General features: G+C 55.5%; 8 protein-coding genes across 8 annotated transcripts; 3 read left to right on the top strand and 5 right to left on the bottom strand.

Annotated features, from left to right (window-relative positions):
* The first annotated feature begins 402 nt into the window (after positions 1 to 402).
* Positions 403 to 1,487, top strand: B0T15DRAFT_167839 (uncharacterized protein). Its single transcript, XM_062862183.1, has 3 exons — positions 403 to 486; positions 550 to 816; positions 883 to 1,487. The coding sequence occupies exons 2-3, from the start codon at positions 635 to 637 to the stop codon at positions 1,346 to 1,348; spliced, it is 648 nt and encodes a 215-aa protein (XP_062723005.1). The 5' UTR covers positions 403 to 486; positions 550 to 634; the 3' UTR covers positions 1,349 to 1,487.
* On the top strand, positions 1,216 to 2,645 carry B0T15DRAFT_167865 (uncharacterized protein). The gene is made up of 2 exons (XM_062862184.1): positions 1,216 to 1,785; positions 1,930 to 2,645. Exons 1-2 carry the CDS (start codon positions 1,361 to 1,363, stop codon positions 2,222 to 2,224), a joined length of 720 nt encoding a protein of 239 aa, XP_062723004.1. The 5' UTR covers positions 1,216 to 1,360; the 3' UTR covers positions 2,225 to 2,645.
* A 547-nt stretch (positions 2,646 to 3,192) lies between these two features.
* Positions 3,193 to 4,122, bottom strand: B0T15DRAFT_382782 (uncharacterized protein; the record flags this gene model as incomplete). The annotated part of the gene is made up of 1 exon (XM_062864256.1): positions 3,193 to 4,122. A coding segment is annotated over one exon (930 nt), but the record flags the coding sequence as incomplete, so codon positions are not given.
* Positions 4,123 to 5,387: 1,265 nt separating this feature from the next.
* B0T15DRAFT_395441 (uncharacterized protein) lies at positions 5,388 to 6,434 on the bottom strand (the record flags this gene model as incomplete). Its single annotated transcript, XM_062864782.1, has 1 exon — positions 5,388 to 6,434. The coding sequence occupies one exon, from the start codon at positions 6,432 to 6,434 to the stop codon at positions 5,388 to 5,390; it is 1,047 nt and encodes a 348-aa protein (XP_062723002.1).
* Positions 6,435 to 6,848: 414 nt separating this feature from the next.
* B0T15DRAFT_484402 (glutathione-dependent formaldehyde-activating enzyme) lies at positions 6,849 to 8,210 on the top strand (the record flags this gene model as incomplete). The annotated part of the gene is made up of 5 exons (XM_062866225.1): positions 6,849 to 7,088; positions 7,141 to 7,206; positions 7,487 to 7,533; positions 7,594 to 7,789; positions 7,860 to 8,210. 5 exons carry the CDS (start codon positions 6,849 to 6,851, stop codon positions 8,208 to 8,210), a joined length of 900 nt encoding a protein of 299 aa, XP_062723001.1.
* Positions 8,211 to 8,383: 173 nt separating this feature from the next.
* Positions 8,384 to 9,456, bottom strand: B0T15DRAFT_394737 (uncharacterized protein; the record flags this gene model as incomplete). The annotated part of the gene is made up of 2 exons (XM_062864746.1): positions 8,384 to 8,617; positions 8,710 to 9,456. The coding sequence occupies 2 exons, from the start codon at positions 9,454 to 9,456 to the stop codon at positions 8,384 to 8,386; spliced, it is 981 nt and encodes a 326-aa protein (XP_062723000.1).
* Positions 9,457 to 10,557: 1,101 nt separating this feature from the next.
* On the bottom strand, positions 10,558 to 11,897 carry B0T15DRAFT_566779 (S-adenosyl-L-methionine-dependent methyltransferase). Its single transcript, XM_062870708.1, has 3 exons — positions 11,616 to 11,897; positions 11,393 to 11,552; positions 10,558 to 11,287 (listed from the first exon to the last, which is right to left on the bottom strand). The coding sequence occupies exons 1-3, from the start codon at positions 11,672 to 11,674 to the stop codon at positions 10,781 to 10,783; spliced, it is 726 nt and encodes a 241-aa protein (XP_062722999.1). The 5' UTR covers positions 11,675 to 11,897; the 3' UTR covers positions 10,558 to 10,780.
* Positions 11,898 to 15,505: 3,608 nt separating this feature from the next.
* B0T15DRAFT_432604 (uncharacterized protein) lies at positions 15,506 to 21,146 on the bottom strand. Its single transcript, XM_062865758.1, has 4 exons — positions 20,474 to 21,146; positions 16,876 to 20,410; positions 16,067 to 16,827; positions 15,506 to 15,983 (listed from the first exon to the last, which is right to left on the bottom strand). Exons 1-4 carry the CDS (start codon positions 20,726 to 20,728, stop codon positions 15,714 to 15,716), a joined length of 4,821 nt encoding a protein of 1,606 aa, XP_062722998.1. The 5' UTR covers positions 20,729 to 21,146; the 3' UTR covers positions 15,506 to 15,713.
* Positions 21,147 to 21,864: the final 718 nt, after the last annotated feature.

Below are 21,864 nucleotides of genomic sequence, written 5' to 3'. Positions count from 1 at the left end.
TCCTCGATGAAGCAACCACTCTCCCAAGGTATGCCGGGTTACACAGACAGTTACTCCAGAGTCCAATGCTCCTGTCGGGGCCATACATGCATGATAGGAGAACGAGCCACTTAGGACCCCCGCGCGAGAGTCCGACAAGGCAAACACCGCCAAGGTAAACCTCTAAACATTTTTCAGCTTGTTCCAGCGGTTTTGGACGAGATGTGTGCCCCGCGGACTGCCTTTCCTTCCCGCACTGCCTTGTTGAGCACTGAGGGTGAATGAGGAGAAAATGTCCTGCCAATTGGACCCCCTGTCGTCGGCCGAGCTGCATAACGTTAGCTGCAGTCGGCCTCAAAAATGGCGGGCCTCAAAAGCGGGCCTTTTTACGGGGTCGTTCCGTTTGGCCTGGCGCTCCGGATTTCTGCCTCGAGGGGTCGTTGATGGCGTTTGCAGGTTGACGTTAGGTGCCGAGTATGCCTCGACGAACCACACCAGCGAGAATGGGTATGCCTCTTGAATGCCTCCGCTTGTACCCCTGCCCTCAGAACACTGACGTGACCGAAATAGTCTAGGGTATTTGACTGCCAATTTTGCCGCGGTGGCTAGTGCTTGCGTCCTCCCTGGACCCTTCGCTCCACCAGCACTGTCGTGGATGCTCGATTCTCTGTCACGGTCTGGTCTTGTCAGCATCCACCACCGCGGCACAACACGATCTTCGCATCGCTTAAGTGGAGACAATCACTTAATCATCTGGAACAGCACTATACTGGCTCCCCGGTTGTCTCCCAGCTCGGCCCGTCAGATGCCCGGATTCGTGCCACGGCCCAGGCGCGTGTAAGTCGGCTCCGATCGTTACTGCACGTCCTTCCTGAACGGGGAAGCTAACGGAGGCCGCTGGAGACATGCTGTGGATGGAGAGGACAAGCTCCAGGAGGATGGCGAGTTCGAGGGCCTCGAACTTGGCATGGGGTTTGGGCTGGAGATGGATCTCGCCCCGTGGCCCTTGACTGGATTCACTGGATTCACTGGATTCACTGGATCCGGACAACCAGGCATGGAACTGGAATTTCATGCAGCTCAAGCGCATGTCATCAACGGGTTGCCGGAGCTTGTAGCCTCTGCTGAGGTGCCTTCCTCCGGATGGGCCTGCTCAAACGGTGGTTTTTCCACCGTTTCTCCAGAACTCGGCCCGGGATTCTGCGGCGAAAGAGAAGGCGGGATCTACGGTGCAGGGCCGACTCCTTTCTCTGCCGATTTCAGCCCTTACTTTGATGGCAGTGCCTGTAATCCCGCAGGAACTTTCGACTTTGGTGCTCCCATGTCTCTTGCGGCTCTCTCCGGAGTTAGCCGCGTCTCGGACGAGTAGTGTTCCGAAAGCATGGGTAGCATCATGGCGGACAGTTCTTCGCAGGATTCCAATGATTACGCTTACTGTCAGCTCCAACCCGGTCCTTCTTTCGTTGACAGTACTTCCAATTTTGCACTTGAGCCACTACAAACCGGTGGCGTTGGCACCACCGCATATCTCGATGGTTCTCCCGTTATACCGCTCGCTTCGGATTTCAACACCCCGGAAACTTCGTCCCCGAGGCCAGGCGGTTGCTACAACACTCATTTCGCCCCTGAGACACACTCGCCCACCCCTTATTCCCAGGCCTCCGTCCAAGACAGCCATTCCCCGTCGTCAACCTCCTGCTCCTCCCCGGAAGCCTCTTCCTCTCCTGGCCGCCTCAAGGAATACAGATGCACATTTCCTAACTGCAAGAGCAAAAGGAAGGTCTTTAAACTGCCATCGAAACTCCGGTAAGCCAACGACAACACCATCGGATCTTGCCCATTTAGTCCCCTTCTAAGTTTCCTCAACCTCCCCATGAAACGATTCACTACAACAGACCAACCAGACCACCAGACAGGCTGACTGACAAACCCTTCCATAACCACACACAGGAAGCACATGAACAACCACACCCGTCCCCACAAGTGCGAGTACTGCAAAGACTACAAGGGCGGCGCCGAGCACAAGGACCTCGCCCGGCACGTGCACACGTGCCACCCGGAGATGGTTCCCCGCGGCGACCGGACATACTCCAAGGAGTTCGTGTCCTGCCCTCGGTGCGATGTCAAGAACATGCGGGCGGACAACCTCAAGCGGCATCTGAAGACTTGCGGTGGGAGGGGGACAGGGACAGGGACAGGGACAGGTAGCTCTGTTGTTTCGACGGTTGGGTTGCTGCTTGGATAGGAACAGGAGACACTGGACACCTGGACAGAGACTGTCTGTTGTTTGTGTCTCGGAATTGACCCGAAAGACGGTGAACTATGCTTGAAGAAGATTACGCGCGATGTATTACATCCTTGTGATGTGATGTGGCTGGCTTTGGAAGGGGAGGGCAGGGGAATGGGGGATGAACCTACCTCACCTTGGTCCCGGGGGAATTGGGTATTGGTTCTGTGCAGTGTCTCTTTCTACTCTCTATTTTGGTTCTGCTGTTTTGCACTTGCTCTGGTGATTTTGGAAGTTGCCCGTTCATTCTTTTACATGTGAGGTGGACTCTGTCTCCTAGGAGCCATGTAGGCCCCGATCACTTTTCAGATGTTGTGGAGACCAGTAAGTCTCACATCTCAGGCGCCTGCTAACTCATATAGGTGATGTCCTCGCTCTAGGACTTCCACATTGATCCACTGTCGATTTAACCATTGCCTGGGTGCTTAGTCTCGTTAACACGTCAGTATGTTTTCCTAGCAAGGCTCGGCACTAACACGCGTACTAGGTAAGATGTCCATTACCACTGGCCGCCGCTATTCTCGTGGGCAATCACCTTCGACAAGAGATAAAACGAATGCCGGTCTGATAGTACGATTGTGTCTCGAAATCTCTCTTTCTCCTACCGACCTCAGGTGACTCTAGCCTGACCCATTCCCTTTTGGCAGAAACTAAAAAAGCAAGACTAATGATTACATGACGCGCTACCCTTCCACAAAAGCATACCCGGGCCCCTGCTTATCTACCCGTACACTTTCTCTGTACCCAGTACACTTCGCCCCCAAACTCAACGATTGACAAGTCAATGTCAGAGGAACTGAATACTCGGTAGGTCGCGAGACACGCTTCTTCCTCGTCCGTCTCCCCTGCATTGCCGTCCACTATGGGTACAGTCGAACTAAAATCAAACGTCACGTTGTCTCTTCATAGCCCTGCTAGAGCGATGTCTCATCGCCGTCATCGTCCGACTCCAGATCCGGGTCCGCGACCTGCATGTCCGCCGGCAAGGCGGGCAGCCTCTCGACCTGCGCCGGCGGAGGAGGCGGCGGCAGGTGCGAGGCCGGGATGAGCGTGTAGGGCGCGTTGCTCGGCAGGCCCTGCGCCGCGGCGGCTGCAGCGGCCTTGCGCTCCTCTTCGCGCTTGATCTTGGCCAGCATGTTGCGCACGTCGCTCTTCTTGACGTACTGGTATTTGTCGCCAAAAGAGATGCGGATGCCGATGGTCAGCTGGCGCAGGTTGCACTGGGCCTCGCGGTGCATGATCATGATCCAGCGCTTGCCGTCCTCCTCGATCTTGCGGAACTGCGAGGGCGCGTTGGCCCCGGGGCCGCCCGTGAAGGGCTCGTGGTTGTGCTCGGCGCACTGCACGATGACGTGCCACTTGTCGTTGTACGGCCACGCCTTCTCCTGGATCGCCTTCATGCGCATCGGGCAGCCCGTCTTGGCCGAGCGCGTGTTGCGGAGTCCCTTGCTGTGCGACGCGTAGCTCTTACCGCCTTTCGCACAGCACATGTTATAGCGGCGATACTGGCCCTCGGCGTCGCGATTCAGCGAGGACACAATCACTATGGCGTAGCCCTGCGATTTGGCGAAAGCCTTGACGTCCTCCCTCAGGTCGTCCCATGTGTTGTACAAACGGTCCTGGGGCGGCGGCAGCAGTGCCATCTGGAAGTTGGGACGCTGTTGCTGCTGAGCCTGCTGAGCCTGCTGAGCCTGCTGCTGCTGCTGTTGGTATTGCTGCTGGGCCTGCTGCGCTTGCTGCTGCATTGGCTGCATTGGCTGTTGCGGTGGTGTCGGTTGAAACTGTGCTTGCACATGGTGGGCCTGTTGCTGCTGCGGCGGTGGCGGTGGAATTTGATAGTTGTACTGCATTGACTGCAATGACATGTGAGACTGTCCCTGCTGCGCCATCTTTATTTTCCTTTTCGTTGACTTCTAGAAATCGCTTTTGATGCTGCTGGTGCCGATCGGCGTGTAAGTCGATGAGTGCAAGAGGGCAGGTGAAAAGTGAAGTTGGTTATTTTGGTGCGGGAGTTGGCGCGTTGTGCACGTGGCGTTTTGCTATCGAGACTGACCGTTCGTGATAAACGGCGTCTCACCAGCTGTTGTCAGCTGCTGCATTCTAAGCCTGCTTTTTAATGGCCAGTAAAAAGTGGTCCCCCATCAACAATCGCCTCACCACCGTCTCAACGAAGCTTGATGACGCGAGGCCGAGTAATTACTACTAGTAGTAGTAACTGTTCATCTTCAACTTTGCTACCGTGGAATTGTGCGTCCCGGTTGTGCTATGTCGCATCGGCCTACATCCTGTATGGCAATCACCCCTTGTGTATAGTTCAAGGGCATTCCCATTGCCCCAGACATTGAATTTGAACCATGGTCCATCCCATCGTCGAGTTCACGCTTTCAGGGAAATCCACACTCCACAGTTCCACACATTCAGAAGTCACAATTCGGCATGCCAAATGCTGCAGACGTGCTCCATGGTGGGCAAGAAAAGGCGACTTAAGCTCACCAGTGGCTGAACCATGGGAGACGTATGCTGCGCTCAGTTGTCTTTTGCACTATCTCAGGGGAGTAATTTCACACCACTGAAGCGCGTGTGCAGCTCGAGGGTGTCAAGGAGGAGGCTAAGATACCTGGGGTTGAGGTGTGTGCCGGCAACGAAAGCGGAATGGGTTGTCCCTTCCATGGGATCTATGGAGAAACATTGCGGGAAGTGACTGTCGGGTCGTGTCTGCGTAGAGATTGGGTGCGCTGTCTATCGACCTATACTGAGAACTCCCAGAATCTGTCATTGCTTGATCTTAACGCAACGAAGCAGAGTGATAGACCCCAGGAGTGCGGGCAGAGGAAACAAGAGTGATGCTGGCATTCGTGTTGTGGCAAAGGGGCCATCTCTATAATAAACGGATAGAGGGAACCGCCCAGGGCATTTGCTTCTTGGGAAATCCATTGAATGGTAGAGTCGCAATGGTATAGGCAGCAAGTGCCATAGTCCTTCTAGTATGATATTGCCTAGTAAGCCCCAATTTGCTCTTCGATGGAGTCCTACTCAGACGCTCTTCAAGAAGTTCAAGTACGGCTCCTTTTAGCACCCCTGCTTTTCTCCATAGTCTGCCTGCTCTTCATGAGAGCCGAGCTTATTCAGGTGCCCGTTTCGTCGTGAGCTCGGCCCCGTCAAGAACGACCGTGCCCTCGCAGCTTCCAGTCCAGAGACGCTGTGCTTCGGGGCATGACTGAAAGTGATCTAAGAAGCCTTTCCTGGAATACACTCGATCAGAGCAGTCAAAGTTCTGCTCGGAGCCGTGCGCCATTGCAGCAACGTAACAACCCCTGCAGCTAACGCCGTACTCGACTCGGCCCGAGACGCGGTCCAGAAAAGGAAATGCGGTTGCGGCCATGTACCTGATGGACAAGCCATCGCCCTGGTACGGGTACGCCCGCATTTTCCAATGGCACTTTTCTAAGTCGGCAGAAGTAGCGCCTAGTCCTTTGAGAACTTCGCTGGCGACGACAGCGGGGACAAGGTCAATCCGCCTGTGTTGGGGGCCGTTTTTCGTGCAATACCGGTAGACTGACATGGTCTGTAGCACAGGCATAAGACGACGCAGCACCCCTGGGGTCACGCGCGGGGTTCTGAAGAATGTGGCTTTTCTCAGGCTTGGTATCGTCGGTAGTCGGGCAAAATCCAGAAGTGCAAGCTGCGGGGAGTTCCGGAGGCACTTGAAGCAGCAGCGCACAGCCGTTGGGAGGAAGAGAAATCCACCAAAGGCACCGCAGGGTTGACATTTCGAGCTGCAGAGGGACTGGTAGAGATCACGGAAAGTGAAGTGGGGGTCAAGCCGGGTTCGTAGGATGGCGCGGAGGGCTTCCAGGCCGTGGTATACGACAGTTCGGTATTCCACTAGGCCGGATACCAAAGCCCGAGCCGCCCTGTTGACCTGGCGGAATCTGAAGCAAGCGCGAACATCTAGGAAAAGACAAATCAATGCCAAGATCTCAGTAGGAAGCCGGTGGAAAGTGAGAGCGCCGAGGCTGGAGACAGGCGCCGTTGCGAATGCCCGAGCGATGGATGGAAGAACCGGCTCGTGCACCTCGGGAAGAGAGTGCAGGACGGAAAACTCCAAGTCGCGACGACGGTATGCGGCCACTCGGAGCAGCGCATCCTCCTGTTTGGGGATGGCCATGGCAGATTGCGTTGGGGTGAAAGAAACAGGCATTATTAATATCCCCAACGGAGAGGTTGGTGTCGCTGTCGCATGCACAATGCAGCATGCATACCGTACCAATTATGGAAGAAGTGAAGAGGAGTCAGAGGAAGGATATGCATCCTTCGTCTCGGTGCGGGGTCGCTGATACGCTGTATAGGTAATTCAACAGTACTTTTTACCTCTGTTGAATCTGTTGATGCGTTTTGTTGGGGATACAGAGTACACCTGGTAATCATGATAACGAGGTATAACTAAGGTGCCTGAGTACCTAGGTACTTACGTAGTGCGGGCTGTTGCCTGTTTCAGCTCACCTTTTCGCGGGAGTCTAAATCCTAATAAGTCTGGGAGTCGACTGAGCAGTGAGAGCCCCCGCTACTTTCATTTTACAACATGTCCGCGTCCACAGAGGAGGAAACGCAGCTGCGCACGTACAGAGGCAATTGCCATTGCAAGGCCTTCGTGTACGAGGTACAGCTCCCAGAAATCAAATCGGCGCATGAATGCAACTGCAGCATCTGCCACAAGAAGGGCTATCTCTGGGTCTTTCCCCCGGGAAAGCCTCAGTTTGTGAAGGGCGACGACGCAGGCCTCACGCACTATACTTTTGGGCCGAAGAAGCTTGTCCACAAGGTTTGGACCTTGAAACGTCGTTCGGGCGAGATGGTGCTGACAATATTCTCAGTTCTGCCCGACATGTGCTACGCCGCTCATGGCGGAAGTCATTGACGGCAACCGGATAGCCATTAATGTGAGTTGGGGACACTCATCTATATCCCGTTGATGCTTAATACTGGCCTCGGACTTCACCTGGTGCTAGGGTGCCGCTTGCCGCCCTTTTGGCTTTTGTTTTGGTGTCTTTCTTTCTGTGCACCTCGCTTCTCCTTTCCTTCGTTCTTTTTTTCCCTTCCCTTCCTTGCTTTTCTGTTTCTTTGTTTTTCTTTTTTCTTGTGGCTCTTACCTTTCTTTTTCACTCCATTTCCTCTGTCTTCCGCACCAGCGCAGGTAGCGAATGCTAATGCGAAAACCAGGTTCGTGCCTTACAGAATGTTGACCCATGGGCTTTGGAGATCCAACAGTATGTCTTGCCATGCCCGGATCCCTAACAGCGGACTTAAATCTGACCATCTATGTGAAGGTACGATGGCGCGGCGTTGGGCGACAAGTATGAGCATCCCCAGCACAAGGGGCCTCTGCCAGCAGCCATCGACGGCTACAAGCTGTACACCGGTTCCTGCCACTGTGGCGCCCTCACCGTGGCTTTCCAGAGCAAGCCCCTGGACGAGACGTTCGATGAGCTCATCGTGGACTGCAGCTGTAGCATCTGCTCGAGGGTATGTGCACCTCTTGCATCTCGGTCACATAAAACAAAGTGATGTCATAATTACTCACACGGATGAACAGAACGGCTACATCTGGGTGTACCCAACCCGAGAGAAGGTGGTGCTGTTCGCGAACAACCCGTCCAACATTGGCAAGTATAGCTTCGCGCGCCACATTTTGTACAAGTCGTTCTGCAAGATATGCGGCGTCCCCATGACCAACCACCACAACGACATCACGGACGAGGAGCGCAAGGCGCTGGGCGCATTGCCACTTCTAGCGGAGAGCGGCTTTGGAGAGGCGACGATCAACTGGATGAAGAGCCTGCATCCGGTCAACTTGCGCCTTTTCCCGGACGTGGACCTGCAGAAGTTGAAGCCGGAACGCAAAGACGTTGCGAGCATGCTGAAGCCGCTCTATGAAAATCCTTAGAGGAGGTGGGTGGTCTGGCTGGAGCAATCATCACCAGGGCTGGAGCAATCATCACCAGAGCTGTCAGTTTCTGAACTCAAGAAGGCGTAAGGTAGCATAGCAGCGAAACAACATCATGTGTCAGTCCTCGTTCCTACCACTAACTATTAAGGCCCAGTATTTTGAAACATTGATTACTCGACTGGCTCCTTTCCCAGCTGAGAAGCGATTCCGCCCGCTGCAAACGCACCCATTCCCAAGGCGTTCACGACGGCCGGCATTGCGGTTGCGCAGTCCCCAATGGCAAACACGCCCGGGACAATTGTCTCGTAGAAAGGCGGAGTCGTCTTAATGAAGCCCATCTCAGTGAACTCCACCCCAAGCTGCTCGGCGAATGGTCCATTAACCTGGGTCTTTGGTTTGTGTGCCTGCGCGGATGCCATTCATTAGCCGTCCATCTGAAAGATCGGTGAAAAGGGGGGGCGAAAAAAGGGGTGAAACGGGGGAGGGCCAACCATACCATAAAACCATGCGACACCGTGGTCCCGTCTTCCAAATGGACAATCACCTCGGAGGACTCCTCGTTCGCCTTCTGAAGCCGCGTCACCCGGCGGTCGTCGACAACAATGACGGGATCCGAGCCCAGCGCCGCGGCAATCTCCTTGGCGAACTCGGGCGCGCCGTTCGTGTAGACGACGACTTTCTTCGCCAGCCGCTTCGCCATGCGCGCCACGTGGAGCGCGGGAAATGCAAGGGCCGCCGCGGCAGGAAATGATGCAGGGCTGGCGGGCCCAAGGTCGCCAATAGCCAGCACGCCCGCAGACGCGGCGCCCCGGTCCTCATACCCGTCGCAGAACAGGCAGTGGTACACCCCGCGGCCCCAGACGTCGTCATACCCGGGGACGTCCGGGTAGATATCTCGCACGCCGGACGCGAGCACGACTTTCTTGCCGGTCCAGGTGGTGCCCTTCGCGTCGGTGGCCTCGAAGCGGCCGTCCTCGGTGCGGCGGACGGACTCGACCGCCGTGTCCTCGAAGTGGATGGTGTGGTAGCGCGCCAGGAGGTCGGCGCGCGCCTTGGCCCGGAACTCGCCCGGGTCGCGGTGGTCCCAAGTCGGGACGTTGTGCATGTGCCGGGTGCGGGCGTTGCGGTAGACGCCCGAGTCGAAGACGACGGCCGTGTAGAGCTGTCGCGCCAGGGAGGTTGCGGCTGCGAGGCCGCTCGGGCCGCCGCCAATGATGAGCACGTCTTTTAAGTTGGGGGGCATTGTGGTGTTGGTGTGGCAGGGCTGAGGGAGGATATCAGGGATTGGTACTTGATAATAATGTCGGAATAAGACGACTAATAATAGGGGCAGGAGAGGCCCGGGTATTAGATATACTAAGTACGGGAAAGTGGCTGTGACACGGAGATAGAGACTGTAGAGTCGCATGATATGAAGTACTAATGCTAGGGAGGGTCTGGTGAGGAAGGTTTCTTTTAACCTGGAGGGTATGGTGGGTGACTGAGGATTCAGTAGTAGGATACAGCAAATCTCTCCGAAGAAGTACCTAGCATGTGCCCTCCATCCGCTTTTGGATCGCCATCCATACTCGCATCGCACTTTGTATCCGACGTACACACTTCGCAGCTCGCACTGCACAGTCCGCACTTCATATCGGACTTCGCATCGTACTTGTGAGTCTGGCAGTTCTGACTTAGTCACCACTCGGCGAGTTTTCGTGAACTTCTTGGAGGGACGAAAAGTTTCCGGGTTGCATCTCCTGGTTACCATGCAAACTTCCCAACATGGGAAATTCTTGTCGGTCTGCACTCGAAGGAATCGAATTATGCGCAGCGTGTCCGCTCTGCAAACCGGCCCATCTAGAGACCCTAATTATCGGTATCGGATGGGTAAGGTACGGTACTAAGGTAGGAACATATCGCGTAGGTACCAGTACGTTTCCGTCAGCACATTCCCAACAGACGCGTTGTCATCTTTGGACCTGTCTGCTTGGGAGGATAAAAGCCTCCGTGAATTTACTCCTCCCAGTAGATCGCATGCTGAGGGGAATCTCCGAACATCACACCTCCCATGCAGACGTCCTCATTCTTATCAACAATCTTCTCAGGCCCCTCGGCGACCTCCTTCTCGGCGTTCTCGCTCGAGACATCCTAGCTAGTCGGTACCGCAATGACAAAGGGCGGAACTGTGGGCGATTCACTATGGCACCCACACATGCAGTTATTAGGTAAGGTATATACCGACATACGGTACTAGGTGCAGCAGACCCTATCACAAGAATTGGTAGATCACTTCCGCAAGACACAAGAAACAGACAATAATGTCATGACAAATCACGTTGCTAACAGATTAACGGTGCGGCGTCTGACAATCTTGTTGTTTAGGAGTACTATTAACTCGGGTTCATGTCTAGTGGCTCATTTTGCCAGTCAGTTCTCATTGCACTTGAGCTTTCCTGTTAAGCTTCTGAGTTCGTGTGCCCAGCCGGGCTCTTGGTCATTCTCCGAGCCTTTTGTCTAAGCATTGAGACGGAAGTGTGACAGAGGACGATGTCGCATCCTTCGTCTCAAACACACAGACCACAAGTTCACACTGTCTGACTCTGAGTCCTCCCCCTTGCAAAAAACACCTGCTGTGTCTCTCCCCACGGCACCCTGGACCTCTGCGGGTGCAGCCTGAATGAGTAATCCGACAAGCCCGCATCGGCAAACATCTCTGCCATCTCCTTCTCGCTGAAGCCGTGGCGGGTGACGGTATGGGCAGCCGGGTGGTCCGGCACCGGGCCTTCGGGTGTAACCCAGTCGACGATGACCAAGGATCCGCCGGGCGCCAAACGCTCGGCGAGCCTTTTGATCATAACTGCGGGATCGGCCACGTGGTGGAGCGCCATGGACATGACGGCGATGTGGAAGCCGGTGAATTCGGGGCCGTCGGGCACGGCAACCTCGCCGTCGCCGTCGCCAAGCAAGTCGCCCCGAACGCCGCGCATCTGCTCCGGCGACAGGCCGAGGTGGCGCGCCGTCTCGTTGTATTTCTCCACCATGCCACCCGAGATGTCTATGCCCCGGAGGGCGGAGGCGAACGGTGCCAATGCCTGGCCCACGCCGTAGATTTAGCCGTTAGCATACATACAATGCCCTTTACGCATCCAAGGAGGCGCGTAAAGTCTGAGAGGGGAGGACCCCCTGGTCTTACTTACCATAGAGACGATCCCGGGACCACAGGCATAGTCTAGAACACGCAACCCGGACCCGGTTGGCTGGCCCACGATCCATTGGACGTTTTCTCGCAGGAAAGTGGTGATCTGGTGGACAAGGTCGCGCACCCAGTGGATCTGATACGCCGATCCGGCCACCGAGCTGTTGGGGGTTAAGTCAGACAAAACCGTGGAGAAAGTGTGAAAAGGATGGAAGGCGTCATACTCAAACCACTCGCGGTTTATTTCGCCGATGGCCTTCGCATCTGCCGCTGTGGTTGCCATCGTTGATGTGTTGAATCAGAGTGAATGAGGTCAGTAGGCTGATGTATATATTACGGAGCGGTGTTGCAGAGTGGTAAAAGTGATCAAGCACTTACACCAGTCTTGTTCCTTGTCCAACACAGAGTTCTTTTTTCCAGCTTTTTATCCATCTTCCACGTCGGCTACTTTGTCTGCGGAGAGATACTCTGGCGACGTCATGGCATTTCGAGGACCTTGATCGTTGCGGGCCGCCCCTTCCAAATGTCTCCGGCCGAATCATGGGAATGGGTGGGAGGCCAGGCGGTCGGAGACTTTTGTCTTCCGTTCAACTCAACCTAGAGCTACTACTAGTAGCTACGTATTAGCGCCCGGAAACTTGTCTAGTAAGTGGCCCATTGTGGCTGCAACCTTATTTCAACGACACCTTCTACGCTGTATTGCTGTCCTGTACGTAGTGGTTTGAAAGAGTTGGGTCCAGTCAGACCTCGGGAATTCATCTGACTCCAACACCTTGCCTTGGTACATCGTAGTGACTGTACACCGTCCTTCCCTTCCCATCTGGCGAACTATATGAGAAACTACCTACCTTGGTTGCCTAAGGTAGTTAGTTGTATGATGATTCTGACCTCTGATCTCGAACCCTTGAACGTCCACCCCGCTACATGATCACATTCACTTCCTATCTCACTTTGTCACATAAGCTGCTATCTTGTCATTCCGCGCTCGATGAAGGAGGCAAGGCCTCGCCCGGGCTCACACGAGTGAATGTGAAAGGACACCAAGCAATTCCACGCACGATTCTGAAGAGTTTTTCGTCTCGAGCAAGTAGAGACAGAGTAAGAGCTTGACGCCGGAAAGCAGGGAAAGGTTCGTTGTACTTTTTCGAAGAATCGAGTTGCTTCCGTCTTGATGGCCTGCCACACATGCAACGACCTGTTGCTTGACCCTTCATGACTCGTGAGTTGTATCCGGAGCTCCGGGAGCGGTCGGGCCCGGGCGGCTCATTCTCGTCGAGGCGGACCTGACTCTCATTCAATCGGCGTCCTTGACAAATCGAGATTTGGTAACTCGCGAACAAAATGCACATCATAGAATGTGTTCTAAAGACTTCCCGAGTTTCTGGTGGCGCGACAATCGAAGATACCCGAATACCTTATCTGCCATCGCTTGAAAGACCCAAGCTACTTGGTTTGGAAAGGAAAGACTCCAACTGGCAACCACATACCTAACTCGATCAACAGGTTACTGAGAGCTACCACGATCGCACTCATGAGTGGCGGCGAGCTTGTCCAGTTGGAGGCAACCAAAACTTCAAAAAAGTGATGACTGCGATGTCCGTTTCAAACGAGTGGACTTCACAGCCCCCCCTGATTCGCGTGCGAGCCCCTGAACAGCTTGTAACCTGCCAAGCTTTCCAGCGCTTCTCTGCTTCAGCCCCTTGTTGCCGTTTTGGGCTGCGATCCTCACGCATAGGGCGCCATTCGTGCAACGAGCTTCCCCGGGGTTTGCTGGGGAGGATGAAATCATGAAACTGTCACTGTCGCGTCAAACCGGAACACACTCTTGCCCCAGCGCTGCGCAAATCCCATGTTTGTCCAGCTGCTTGTGCGCAGCAGCGGCAGCCGAGTTATGCATCGACCATCAGATGGTAAAAACCATCGAACACTTCGGGGCTTCCCTTCTTGGGAGGTTCCTCCTTCTCTCTTCCTCTCCACCAAGTCAAGATGTCTTCAACTTGAAGGCGTTTTCTTATTCTTGGCAACAGCCCTTTTTTCTCTTCGTTTCTTTCTATTACCTTAATTCTTTTCTTCTAGTTCGTGACGATGCTGGCCATCCGCGTTCTTTGGCTGCAGGCCGCACTGGCGGCGGCCCAGCTTCTGGGTTTGAATGGGGTGTTGGGAGGACGTGATGGCGCGACTACTTCGGCCGTGGAGGAACAGGGCGCTCGGCAGACGACATCGGCGGCGGGAGTGCTGAATGGGCTGGCGGGCAATGTAGCGGGTGCCGCGACCGGTGGACTACTGGATCCCCTCCTCGATCCTTTGCTTGGGCCGACGGGATTGCTGCCAGTGGGAAATCAAAACAACGCCGTGGAGCCCACTAGTTCTGCCGAAGCCCAGGAGTCGCCGGCCACCACGTCGCCCGACTCCGAGCCGACGCCCGACCCGGCACCCACCCAGACGGAATCACCGGCGGAGACATCAGCGCCCGCGCAGGCACCGACGACTGAGCAGGGCAATCTGGAGCCGACCTCGGATCCGACACCAACCACGGCAGCGGAACAGACATCTCCCGCGGAGCAGACCTTGCCAGCCCCGAGCCCGGACAGGCAGACCTCAACCGGACAGCAGGGGCAGCCGGCCCCTGTCCCGGCGACAACACAAGAGCCATCGACTGAACCGGCACCCGTACCGGCACCAGCACCAGCCCCGACATCGGCACCCGGTACTACTTCTGCTGCCGCAGCCCCGGTGCCCTCATCCGCCAACGCAGGCGCCAACCCGGGCTCCAGCTCGGCTGCTGTTGCGCGCCCAGCTTCTTCTTCCGCAGCTGCTCAGCCCTCCTCCGCAGCAACGGCGACGTCCGCACCTGGCGCAGGGCCAACCACATCCAAACCATCCCCAGCCGGCACTCAATCCTCAGCCGCCGCGGTCCCAACCACCGATAATAAAGGGCAACCTCAACCTGAAACTCAATCTCAATCCCCGATTACGATCCCCGTCACAGAAAGCGGTACAACCTTCATGTCCGTCTTCGTCCCTCCTTCTCCCACGGGCGCCGTAGCAGCAGTGGACGGGTCGGACAACAATCTCAGCTCCAACAACCCCAACACCGACCCCTTCGTCCAGACCCCCGACAGCACCACAGTAGAGGACGATACCAAGCCCAACTCCAACGGCGACACCAATTCGAACAACGCACCCCAACCTGAGACCGGAGGAAACGGAGAGCTCCCCCTCCCAACAAAGATAGGAATCGGCGTCGGCGTCGGGGCCGGCACCGTCGTCCTAGTGGTAGCCATCACCTTCCTGCTGTGGAAACGGCGGATGGGCCACCACGGCCACCACGCGGACACTGAAATGGGTCATCATGGTGGTGCGAGCCCCACGCCGCAGGAGAAGGCCAAGCTGGACTGGGAGAGCGAGCACGACGTGGCCTTTGACTTTGGCGCCTTCTTCCGGGACCGGAGTACTAGTAGTAGTGGTGATGGCGGGACGAACAACAAGAAGAAGAACTTGGGGCTTGTTGATGGCGTGCCGCCGCCGCCGGCTTTTGTGGAGATGCCTTTGTCGTACTCGCGTCAGCAGCAGGACCAGGTTGTGGTGGCTGAGCTTGATGGTGGTGGTGGTGGTGGTGCGACGGGAGGGTACAGGGGGGTGGTTGGTCTTGGGAGGTGAGATTAAAAATCACGGCTTGGGGCGGTCGGTAAATGGTGGGAAAAGCAAAGTGTGGTGGTGGCTGGAGGGTGATGCGTAAAGGGAGGGGGGGGAAGACGGGCTGGTGTTGGAATTTGGGCATGGAAGGATGCAGGTAATGCTAGGTACCTTAGCTAGGTTGCCAGCTAGAAAGGGCTGCATCTTAAGTGTTGGTTCACGGTGTAATAGTTGGTCTTCTTGAATGGCATTTACTGGCCACGTGGTTGATGAACCAGCATGTGGTGGATGTGTTGGTGAGGGCGTAAGACCAAGCGAGATGCCGTTCGTTTTAGGAATCCATATGAGCCCAGTGGTCCGTCGTTCTCGAGACGTTGTTGCAGACTAAATTACCATGGCCTCCGTAGACATGTACCCTGACGAGCAGAATGGCGCGCTGCTTAAGAGACATCAACCACGGAACGGCCGACTCGAAGATCAACTAGAACAACTCCACGAGAGGGAGCGTATGCAATTTCATGTTGCCGCACTGAGTTAAGTCCTCGCTCGATATCCATGCATTGAACATCGGGCCAAGCGCATATGCAATGAGCATATATGTATTGTATATACATACCCAAGGCAACCTCGTTATGCTGACATTCTCCCCCCCCCGAACCCAGCCTACAGGTTTCTTTTCTTTCCTCTCACTCATGCTCCGGCCGCCTTCTCTTCGTATCCGAGCCCAGGTAATCAATCGCATTCCGGCACAGCGGGCACGTGTTCCGCCCGCTGTTCTGGAACCACTTGTAGAGACACACCCTGTGGAAGTAGTGGCTGCACGTGCCACACTTCTTGTCCGGCAGCGTCCTGTCCGGCGCGATGATCGAGTAGCAGATGGCGCACTCCTCCTGGCCCTTCATCGCCAGCGAGATGTTGCGCCGGAAGGCCGTCAGGCCGTCCACGAGACTGCAGTTCTATTCGGTGGAAGAGGAAGGTTAGTGATTTGTGGGTGAATGGGTGGGTGGGATGAGGTGAAAAGGGTAAGGGGATGGCTTACTCCGAACATGATCACGGCCTTGATCGCCTTCATCCACGACTGCCATCTGTCCTCCTTGACAGCCACCCGCTTGACGCTGACAACGTCCACCGGATCCAGCGGGTAGGACTTCGGCACGTGCAGGGAGATGGTGGCGACGTCGTCGTCGATCGGATAGCCTGCCGTGATCTCGTGCATCGTCTTGCTAACCCTAACGACAATCTCTTGTGTGTCGGCATCTATCTTCTCCTGGTTGGAGGCCCACTCGACGACCTCGTCCAGGGCATCAGAGATGATGAGCGGCGAGAAGTACTTTTGCATCCAGGACTGCATCGAGTTCTTCGTTTGCTTGGAAGGACAGTCCAAGTACCACATTTTGAACAGGCCTGGGATGTATTTGAGGGTCAGGTAGAAAAGGTGTATCAGCAACCAGTTCATGTCTCTCTCCGGTGGTTCAAACTCGGCGGTGTCGATGTTGTAGGAACAGATTTCTTCTGCTTTAAACCCTTCCTTATCGAGGTCGAGCGGCCTCGCGAGAGCATGTCCGAGAACGTCGACTAAGAACCGAAGCAACGGGTCGAGATGTTTTCCGCTTTTTAGCCTGTCCGTGTAGTCGTTGCGAACCCGGAAGGACGCCGTACTGTAGGCATCGAATACGAGATGCCAAGCAAGCAAGTATGAGCGGATTGCGACGGGAAATTGTGATAGTTCTTCGTCAGTGTACTCATCCGGGTTTGGCGCATTCAGGAGCAGCGAGAGCAGTTCATCCGGAAGGTTGGCAGCTGCAAACGTCAGCGCATATCCAACTGTGTGAGTTGCCAGCCACTTACCCTTCTTGTCCATCACCACCGCGAGGTTGATGTCCTCTTGGGCGGTAGGCAAAGCCTTGTGGAGCAGGCCAAACGCGGCCTTCTGTATCTCACGGGACTCCGACGCGACTGGCTCAAAGATGTCTCTTAACTCATCAAGCTTCATGCTAGGCATCCTGCTCACAAGCCGTTCAAGAAGACGATCAGTGATTTGGCTCGGCACATCTGCAGTTGCTTCGCGCGGGATACCGAGAAGCCCAACCAGCGCTGATGATGTCGCCTTGGCATGGGTTGCTAGAGCGTCATCGAGGTCGTCGTTGGCGTCTGCATGGTTGCAAAGTGCCCGGTACAGCTCCAACGAAGCATAGACGTACGGCAGCCGCTCCTCCGGTCTGTCGTTGGCGGCCTTCTTCCATAGCCAGATGCAGTACTCGACTGTTTTCTCCCAGTACGGGCCGTAGGTCTCTTTCACGCCCGGGAGCATCCTCTTGATTGCTCTACAAATCTCGGTAGCGGTTTGATAGCCCAGGTCTTCCGGGCTATCCATCCATCTTGTGAACTGCTGCAGGGCGAGCACCTGCTTCCGGGTCTCGACGGGTACGCCTACATCGTGGTCATACACATCCATGCAAATGTTGAGGAGAACCAGGGAAGGAAGGGCTCGGAAAGATCCATCGAGAGAGCCGGGAATGCCAGGCACCTCGCTGACAAGGCGATTGACGAGTGTCGAAAAGGCTTTCGATGATGTGAGGGGCTCTCGAATCCCAGTCACGAACGCAGCGGTGATGAACAGAGTGTTCGGCGCCAGCTTCATGATACCCAGCCTCCCTAGCCACTCCTCCAGCTTGGAAGGCGCCTTGCCGTGAATCCCGATTAGGCGTCCGAAGAGGAAGCTCAGAGACTTGGCGGTGTAGAAAGCGCCAGGACTGAAGCCAACCGCTTCGCCGAGCATGAAGTTTATAAGCCGCTCGACCAGGGAATCGCCAGACATATCCCAGTCCACCCAGCTTCCGCAGCCTAACACAACGTTGTCAACAGCTTTCCGGCTGAGGTCGCGGAACTCCTGAGCTTCTGCCTCGTCCTCGGGGTCATTGCCCCACAAGCCGTCAGCTTGGGGTACGGTGAGCTGGTCTTCAGTGAGAGCGTCGGTGAGGCAGAGAAGGTAAACAAGTTCCAACTGGAACTCTGGCGGTAGAGAGGAGAGCTGAACACCAGAAGAGAGCAGCTTGGCAGTGAAGAGAGCCATCCTGGCAGGAATAGAGCGTCCGCGGCTATCTCGGCTTGGGGGTTGCCTTTCGGCATTCGGATGCCCCTTTACCAGGAAGTATGCGCCCTCCACGCCGAATGCAATGGACAGCGACGGACTCGGGGCACGCGTGAGAAAGCCGGAGAGCTCGTTCATCCATATTGTTGAGCTGGGGAAGATATCCTCAGCCGGCGCAGCGCCCGAGCTGAGAACCGACAGGGCTTGCTGAAGCAAGGTGTCGACTTCAAGAGAAGATGAGCTGGCCTCACCAAGGTGGTTCTCGATGATGCTGGCGATAGGATTCCGCCCGGCTGGCTGCTTGTCGAGTAGCGATCTCACACTTCTTGCCTTCTCAGACAGACCCGTATCTGACAGCTCGGTAAGGGCGAGGAGCGCTGCAACGAGCCGCACGTGCAGCTCATCGTTTGTCGATAAGAATTTGGGCTTCTCGTGTAAAGTAAGCTCCAAAGCCGCAAGGGCTGACTGGTATGCTTCTGGCACCTCAAGGCTGGAAACGATCTCGACTGCAGTGGCTTTTGCGGTGTCCTCACTCAGAATGTCATAGGCCAGAGACGCCTTGCAAATATCTTTCAAGCCAGAAGCATCACCACCGCCCGTATACTGCTGCCAACATGAATTGAGGAAGGCCTGTAAAGGCGCAAGTTGCTGCGCATATGTCGCAACGGAAGGGATTCCTATGAGCGCCCTGATTGCCGAAACAGCCAACTGGCGATCCGAGAGCCGAAGGGCTGCCTCAGTGAGTGACGTCCAGATGTCTCTGAAGCGCCCTTCCGCTTCACCGACTATCGTGTTGAGGTCAGAGACAAGGTAGGGGAGCGACGGGGATGCAACGATAACCGCATATTCTTCCGTTCCGTCAGCCGGGAACAGTGATCCAAGCAAGCTCATATCAGAGCAGAGCGCAGGATAGTGTCTGAGCGCTGATCGGATAACAGAGGCTGCACCGAACGGCTTAAAGTTCCTCTTGCTCAGAAGATCGAGCGCCCCTGCCAAGACCTCCCTCGATGATGCTGTGATCACCCTTATTAGTGACGAGCCTCCGTCACCTTCCCGCGAGAGTGCATTTGCCACGAAGGCAAACCAACGCTCTCCTTCCGAGGCAATCGCGTTTTGCGACTTCTTGTAGCCTTCAGAAACCTCGGGCAGAGAGTTGGACATTCGCACAAGGAATGCGCTTCCCAGCTTCTGCCATTCTTCGGCCACCGCTTCTCGAGTCTCATCCGTCGAATGTTTAGCCACGGTCATCCAGGCTTCTGCAAGGGATTCAGGTCGCTGTGGTGACGGCAGCGGTAATTCGGGATTGGGGTGGAGATACTGCCGTGTGATGCTGCTGAGGTTCTCCTCGAGGAATATTGTATTCAGGGGAACGTGGCCGAGGAAGAGCTGGAATACCCGTGCGTAAGACTGCAATGCTTGATGCCGACCGGTCTGTAGTTCGAGTCTCTCGGCAATCCCTTTGCGCATGGCACCAAGGAAGTTCGACACGACCTCGACCGATGGTGCTTTGTCCGGAAGCGTTTGGAGTAGCTCATCCAGAGCCCGCCAGTACTCCTCCGCACCGCTCTGAGAACCTTGGGAAACAAACGTGTGTAGCCGCTGCAGCGGATGCTTCTGAGTGCCCCACACCTGCGGGAAGTGTCTTGTTAGAGACGCCAAAACCTTCAGCAGGTCCGTTGCTGAGCCGGTCTGGCTGCTCCTCAAGCCGTCCGCAACAAGAGCTTTGCCAACCTGTTGCAGTCTTGGTTGTAGCATCACGGGCTGGACATCAAGAATGGAATTCAGGAATCGGTAGAGTGCCTTCCTCACAAACCAATCGTCAGCTTTCGACATGGTCCATATTGCGTCTACCCCAAGATAGCGGTCCAAGCCATCCGAGAGAACCCCAATGTCCCCTTTGTTCACAAGATTCAAGACCAGGGACAAGCTCGCACCAATAACCCGGTGGTACTTCGCCTGCGAGTCTTCTTTCGTTGTTGATCGCTCGTCGCTGAGGGTGTCTGGTGTCTCCTGGATCGCCTCGATCGCGAAGTCGAGCGCGCGGGTTTGCACGGCCTTCCAGAACGCTTCCTCCTTCTCTGGCGTCAGTAAGAATGAGGCTAACGCATCACTGGCAGCCCGTGCGACGCGCTTATCTCTGTCAAACGTCCCAGCAAGCCACGCCCCGACAAAGGCGGGAAGGCGCTTCGCCATGCGCTTTTTCGCCGTATTGAGGAGGTGGAAGAGAAGCTGGTGGGAGAGCTCACGGACCCGGGCGGAGTCGTCGATCGATAGCCTGGGATACAGGTCGACCTGCGGAACACGCCATGGTCAGCAGCGCCTCCGGACATTGGAACCTCGTGGGTGTGGACTAACATAAGCGTCTATTACTGGCTCATCGAATGTTTGGCCATCGGGCCCAAGACCTTGGATATGCGCAAGGATATCCTGGAGCGCCTTCTCTTTTGTTGTGCTGTCCTTCTTCAACAGATTCTTAAAAGGCACCACCACCTCTTGCGGAATGCTGGAAAAGTCGGGCGGGGGAGTGAGGTATGAGAGAGTGGTAGAGGAGGTCGCAAAGCCGCCGAAGGCTCCTCCCTTCACCCCTTTCGCGCTGGATTTCGGAAACATTGTTGCTGCTCGCAGGGCGTCTCGTGGGCGTTGGCTAGCTGTCGGGAAGCAACGGGACGAGCAGGACGGAGACTCTGTTGGGAGAGCCCGTTTGGTTATTATCGTATCGTACGTCCCGGAGGAATATACGACGGTGACATACACGAGGACGGGGAGGAATAGAGGAGGCAAGAGTCGGCGACAGAACGGTCCATTGATCGTTATATCAACCGCGCTCACAACGAAAGAACCCCTCTTGAAGGCTTGATCTGGCGCCAACGTGGTGCAGATTGGAAGCGCAGGGGACCACTTGGAGTTGGCGAAATGATATAATTTAAGAAAGTGAGTTCAAGGTTCGTCTTTCAGGGCCTCCTTTACTGTCGTGGCCGCAATACCGTCTCTCTCCCACTCTAGACTATCAACATCCAGTAGACACTCGGCATGACTGTTTCGGCAACCACATATTAGGTGGGGCAGCTTTGCTGAAGCTATCAAAAATACCGCACGTGATGCGGGGCACTTGAGGCTCGCACTTGCAGAGCAGTAATTTACATCGAAATGTCATGCGAATACGGCCCGATACCGCAAATACAGTCGCCACCACCAGATGGGTACAGTACCAGGCGGCTTCCAGATCCGGTATCTCGAACTCCTCTGTGGATGGTCTCAGAACTCCAATGAAATGAATCCGACAAAAGTTCTCAAATTCAAACCTTGTCCGGCTGTGCACTCGATATCTACACAGGAAGTACCAGGTACCTAGTTTCAGGGGCTGTGAATCTGCAGACCGGAACGGATAATTTGTACACCCGCAAGACCCGACACCTCTCATACTTTAGGCAGCGGGCTGCCCTGCTGCTTGGCGGGCCAAGAATGACATCATGGGTGGGGACGAAACTTGGCATACCGCCATGCGGACGTTATCTTCCAGCACCTCGCAAACAATACACACGTGAGGTGTCGAGTCTCGCTCCCATTGACGGTGTAGGATTGTAGACTTGAGCGTTCCGATGCAGCATAGCCGACCGCCGACAACTCTGCAAGTGCTTGTTTGCGGTCCGATGAGACTAGCGGGTCTCTACCTAGTTTCACTTCCGACCTTATCGGGTCGTGTGTCCGGGCTGTAATCGGTTCCAGTTTACGGGTCCAAGTTACGC

This window comes from Chaetomium strumarium (genome assembly GCF_033439665.1).
Source record: "Chaetomium strumarium strain CBS 333.67 chromosome Unknown B0T15scaffold_3, whole genome shotgun sequence".
Lineage (NCBI taxonomy): Eukaryota > Fungi > Ascomycota > Sordariomycetes > Sordariales > Chaetomiaceae > Chaetomium > Chaetomium strumarium.
Note: the sequence above shows the minus strand (reverse complement) of the source record. Positions and strands in the feature narration are given on the sequence as shown.